The 6,275-nt window shown below is 34.7% G+C and overlaps 1 protein-coding gene across 1 annotated transcript; it reads left to right on the top strand.

The window, feature by feature from the left end:
* Positions 1-814: 814 nt before the first annotated feature.
* On the top strand, positions 815-6,066 carry LOC133797615 (uncharacterized). The gene is made up of 8 exons (XM_062235572.1): positions 815-1,428; positions 1,518-1,706; positions 1,810-1,911; positions 2,051-2,164; positions 3,787-3,918; positions 4,337-4,474; positions 5,031-5,261; positions 5,545-6,066. Exons 1-8 carry the CDS (start codon positions 955-957, stop codon positions 5,944-5,946), a joined length of 1,782 nt encoding a protein of 593 aa, XP_062091556.1. The 5' UTR covers positions 815-954; the 3' UTR covers positions 5,947-6,066.
* Positions 6,067-6,275: the final 209 nt, after the last annotated feature.

Here is a 6,275-nt window from a genome sequence, read left to right as displayed (position 1 = left end):
AAATTTAGACTTATTATATATTTTTTTACTTCATCAGTTCGGTGAACAATCTGAATTACTAATAAAAAACCCAACTCAAATAACTCCAATTTGAAATAAGGACATATTAGATATTAGATTCAACAGGTGTGACTCAAACTAATACTTTATAAAAATATTGGTTAATGTTTTATGGTTTATTTATTAGGTAGTTTCCTAAAATAAAACAAATATATTTCGTGATCTCCACTTTCATAAGTAAGGTTTTATTTTTAATCTTCGTGGTGAGTTTGATGACTTATTTAATTCTCTTATTACGAAAAGACATACTCATCCATTACTTTCTGTTTGTAGGTATTCTGATTTACATTATCTATTTAGGTAATTTTGTTTCTTCAATGCTTTATTAGCCTATTCAAAGGATCTTATTTTGAGCGCAAAAATAATAGCAGCAAACAAGCAACGTTTAAGTCCAATAGGTAAGCTTGGCCACTTGAGTAGACATTAATATCTCGTTAAAATAGTCCTTGATAAGTAGGAATGTATGATGTAGTGTAAATATTTGATATAAAATAAAAAAAAAATAGTGTTTTGATAATATATTTTTAAGAATGTAATAGCACATCCATTATATTATATTAGAATTAGGCGGAGTTAAAAATGTGCAAAAATGACAAAATTTGAAGTTATTTTAAGGAGTGTAAATTCCGAATTGATTGGATTTGGAGGGTTTGGGCGCCAATTTGATAATAGCATTGTGAGTTGTGACAAAACAAAGAAAGAACAACAACCTTATTATTACCCACCCTCGTAGTCGTACCATTCCTTCCTTCTCCTCTATTTGTCTTATTATTGCTACCTTTTCACTCAATTTAATATTCTCTTCTCCTCCTGTCTCATCTATCCTCTATTATCTATAATCCATTTCGAATTGAAAAAAAACAAAGCAAAAAAGTCGAGCTAAAATTAGAATCCATGGCTGTTTCAGCCTTCAAATCCTCATCTAGAAGGAACAACATCACAACCCCTCCTTCTTCTTCTTCTGCTTCGACGATTCCCAACAACAATGGCAGACGCAGCCCTGAAATTTCAGCCAAGAGACAAACCGCCCCTCGGAGATCCAGAAGCGTCAGCGCCTTCTCCCGGACTTCCTCCGACGTCTCATCCGCCTCCCTTGATTTCCTCAATAAGAGAGACAACCCACTCTTCTCCGCCACTCCCTCCCCTCCGGACCTTGATAACCCCGCTCCATTGGTTGCTCCCACCGGCGCCAGGCCGAGCACCGCCTCCGCCGATAATCGGAGGGGACGATCGGTTGCCAGGAATGACAATGCTGCTTTGGGCGCAAGGAAAGAGTTCAGTCGGACCACGTCGAGGGTGGATTCTGGCCGCCGCAATCGATCTGTGTCCAGATGTCCTGCTCCCAGAAAACATTACGTGAATTCCGAGGTTTGGGCTTTGTATTTTTCATTTTTCTTAGGTGGGTAGGTAATAGTGAGATATCTTTTTTATATGTTCGTTGTTTGTACTTTGTACAGAGTGAAGCTGAGCAAGAATGTAGTTCAGTGAAGAGTTTTGGGAGTAAGAATTTGAATTTGGAAGTGTGCATTGATAATGAGACGAAAAGTTTGGTTAGAACTGGAAGTAGTAATCAGTTGAAAGGTCTGCGGACATGGTCCAGTCAACATTCTGACATAGAGCCTTCACAGGATTCTGCTGTGAGTTTGGTATGAAAAGAGGCAAACCCACTTTCTAAATTTGCTAGATGTTGTTTTTCTGTTTTTATTTAACCAAATGGGTATGTTGGTTTTGTATGTGTTTTATTTTCAGTTTTGTTCACATCCAACAACTTGGGACGATGGAGTTTCCACCTCGAGTTCTTTGTTGGGAGTTGAAGAGAAAACCATCAAAGCAGTATGTGAACAGATGAAGGTAACATATGATGATTCTTCATTATTGGTTCATAAAGGGTAATACGCAGAATGGTTTAGTAGGTCTGAAAGATACATTGCTGTAGTTTTTTTTTTCTTTGGAAACGATGAGCTTATTACTCTTATACTTTATTTCACAGTCGTCAGACAGAGGGGATTCTATGACTGGTGATGCTACTAGTAGTGGTATATATGAAACCGTACGATCTGAAGTGAGGCGTGCTATATCTGAAATCCAAAATGACCTTGAGAAAGTATGTTTTTTTGTTTCCCCACTTCCCTTATCATTTAAGTAACAAATAAATCAGTGTATAGTTTTGACATGTAAGTTTTTGTTACGGAATGTATATATTAAGTAACATTTTAATCCAAATGTTTAAGAAGTTCATATATGGTCTTAATAGTATTATCTCGTTCAAGATATATTTTTTGGCAATTGATCACTTTCAATACTCCATGCATTGTTCAAGTATTTCGCGTTTAAAATATATATTTTTTAATCTTCTCATGCTAATTAACTTAAGTGTCTAATTTAGCAAAATGATTCTTATTATTGCATTGAGATTTTAATCAAATGTTTAAAGTATTATCTCGCACAACTTACATATTTGGCAATTGATCACTTTTGATAATCCATGCCTTGTTCAAGTATTCTATCGATATTGTTGATATTTTCATGTTAACTTATTGAAGTGTAGTGTCTTATTTTCTAATTTAGCAAAGGTTTTTTTTTTATAGCATCCTAGGTTAATCGTTTAAATGTCATCTGTTGTCTGCACTTTTTATCTACTCTTCGATATATAAAAAAATACATACTCTTTCATCTATATGAGCATATATGTATATAAATACTTATATTGTTGTTGTTTTTAAGATAAGAAAGGTATTTAGATTCGCAGAAGGGAAATATCTGCAATGTACTTTACAAATTTTGCATCTGTTTGGATGAATGATGAGCTAAAACACTTAAAGGAAAACGTGAAACATGTAACCAACCATGATCTTAAAACAAATTTTCTTAACTAATTGTTAACAAGAAAGTATCTTTATTTTTAGTCATCTAATTTCGAGAGAGTTGACAACAAGGAATTTCTACTTATATGTTTGGTGCTGCAGCCATGTTCAGTCTTTAATCATTGGATGGTGGTGGTGGCTAGCATTGTCTTTTTTGCTCATGAATAATAGCTCCTGATATTAGTGGCTTTGCCGGGGAGGGAGTTAAATGCATTTCTTTATATTATTTTTTTCTACCTGATTCTACTTATATAAATAAGTGATTGCTCATCTCCCTTGTTGTTCGTGTTAATGAAATTTTTAATACATGAACAAGGAATTTCATTTTCTTACAAATTTTTTTGTTGTAAGACGTTATTCAACAAGAAAAGGAAAAATGACATAAGAACTCAGTGATTGAGTCCATGGTATAAAAAAAGTACTAATATTAGACACAGTAGTACTGATTACATATTTGGAGAAACTTATTAATCCGTGTTTAATAAAATTTTATCAAAGACCTATTTTATCATGTTTTTGGGCAGTCGAATTTTGTGTGCTTTGAAGAAGCACTGACCTCATGAGACTAATTGTTGCAAACTTCTTATGTAGATTTAGTCTCATAGCTTGAATACATTAATTATTGCTTATGAGGACATCTTTTTTTTTGTTGAATAATAGGACCATTAGTTTTTCCATCTTATGTATTGACTTTCAATTGCTCATTAACTTCTGCATTATGGCTGTTGCTTATTAGTTATGGCACTGCTAGCATGCTGAAGTAACCAACCAGTTCTGAGGTCTATGAGCTGCTCATTTAATTTGAAATGTGGACACTTGATATTATTTCTTTTTGACTTTTTCAACTTTCTTACTAGTTCAGGCCATCAGAAGGAATAATACCTCTTCAATTGCCATTTCCAACATAGCTGATATTCCTCCTGATCTGGTAAATCCAAGTGCAGTTGAATTAGTTTTAGACATAAGAAGAGAATATGCTGAAAAACTTGATCAGGTATTTTCTCTTGCTTTTTTTTCACATGGGAATTTGTTTGACCTAAATTATGCCATACTGTGTGATTCAGATGTCAGTTTTGAATTATACATGTACAACTTAAACAACTAAATTTCACAACAGAAGAAGATGCATGACTCAATACTAGTTAGTTTTTATGAGCGAGTGCTTGTGGTTAAACTTCATTTGGAAAATGGTCTGTTTTCAGTCACAATGGGCTTCTTCTTCCATCATCATTTATATTAATGTATTAGTATATAGTATTTGTGAGAAAAAGTGCTAAATTGTTCTTGTCCAAAGTCTTTAAATTTCAAGTGGACACTGATGCTACATCTTTTAGTTTTTTTTTTTCTTCTTCTTCCTTTTCTTTTTTGCTAGACTGCTAGTATACCACACTTGAGCTTTCTTGAACTTGCAGTCCCAGGAACGGGCTAGGCAACTTAGAGGAGATCTGGCTGTAGAGGAACACCGTGGACAAGAGTTGAGCAGAATTCTAAAGGACGTACTTCCAGATCCCAATTCCTCCAATGTGCCAAAGTCTCGTCCAGGAAGAAAAGTAGGTTCCATTATTTTATATATATATATATATTTTTTTTTTTGGGGGGGGAGGGGGTGTATTTTGGGATGTTAACCATACCCAAGTAAAATAATTGGGTTCATTTGTTGCCAGCTATGTAGAGAAACAAATTCACCATAAGTCATTTTCCCTTTTTAATATTTATTGCATCATCTAATATTATGACTTTTTTTTTTTCATGCTTTACTTATACAATTTTTAGGTGTCATTGTCAAACAATTCAATTTTCTTTCTTAACGAGGATTATTGGCTGTTTAATTTGTTTTTGCTCTAAAGAGGTTTTACTTTGGTCAATTGTAAGATTTTGCAATTCTGTCTTGAGTTATAAATGACAAGCCAATGAATGTTTATCCTTGCTTTGTGGCACTATGACATTCCAGTGTTAATTTAGGGGTTTCCTTAGTTGCTTGTTCTAGATATAGTGTTAATGGATCTTAATAGGAGTGTTAAGGAATCTTAGTAGGAGTTTTTAGTTCTCCTATTGTTTGCGTACTTTAACCCAAACAAACTAAACTATGGATTATAATTATTACAGACCAGCATTGAAAGAAGAAAGATGTCCAAACGTCTAACTGAAGAAGCCATGTCTTACTTTGATGAGTGTGTATCTCTATCCACATTTGATAGTTCTGACTTCTCATCACCCGAAGACCTACCTGTCAACACAGTTGGTTTTGCTCCTGTGGACAATAGTGTATTGTCACTCCAAGCAAGCTCAAGTACTTCACCCACCAATTACACCAGCAGTTTTTTTAAGGATAAGCAGGTTCATCTCGAAGTTTGTGTTATGCTCTCTTTTAGGAAATAAAATTTCTGAATTGTTACTGCAGATATATTTATCAACACAATAACACAAAATGCATTATCATGCTATGACTAATCAATTATGACAAACTGATTTTATGGCATCCCTTTTGGCCATGTAAATTGGCTGCATATTTTTGTAGGCATATATATCTAAATATCATAACTATACAACTAATGCAAAGCTACAAAACCATATGTGGATTTGTAAAACACGTTCATTGGAATTAATGATTTTCTCACAGGAATCAGGCATTCAACATGAGGCTGCAGAACTAATGGCCAGCAGTAGCAATAAGGACTCCACCTTAGATCAGTCTAGTCCTCCAACAGGCACCAATGAGGCTAGGGGTTGGAAATCCCAATCCCAGTTTTCTTTTGTGCGAAAGGCAACCGAAACTCCTGAACTTCAACAGGACATTCAGAAGTATATCAGAAATTCCGAGAAAGGCATCAAGAAGGGTGTCCTGAACTCGCAGTTTGTGAGATCAAATGGTTGCGACCTGGGCGAGTATGAATTGCGGGCTACAGCTCAAAGCTTTGTGTTTGAGAGAATGGTGATGAGAAACAGAATAGAGTCTGGTAGCTTGCTACTCTGCAATGGTGGTAGTCCCCTTCCATTTTCTCCTTTTGCTTCTTTTGTTTAATTTATGGCTGCCTTTGAATGTTTATACTTGTAAAATACGAAAGGGATGCTGAGAATGGCAAAATAAACCCAAGGGGCGGGGAGTGTAAAAACCAGGGCCCGCCCTCGTTTTGTTTGGTCATTTATTTATTTATTATTTATTTAAATTATTTGGAAATTACCCCTGAGAGAAGGAGAATAAGTATTGGTAATATGTCACGAGGAAGGTTCAATCGGTCCAAATTTTAGAAACAGAATTCTACTACTAGAGGAATGGTTAAATTTATCAAATAGCCAATAAGGAATGCTCCCACAAGTTAAACAAAATTTACTAATTTTCCCAATTTTTTC

The sequence above is a fragment of the Humulus lupulus genome, chromosome 8, assembly GCF_963169125.1.
Source record: "Humulus lupulus chromosome 8, drHumLupu1.1, whole genome shotgun sequence".
NCBI lineage: Eukaryota > Viridiplantae > Streptophyta > Magnoliopsida > Rosales > Cannabaceae > Humulus > Humulus lupulus.
Note: the sequence above shows the minus strand (reverse complement) of the source record. Positions and strands in the feature narration are given on the sequence as shown.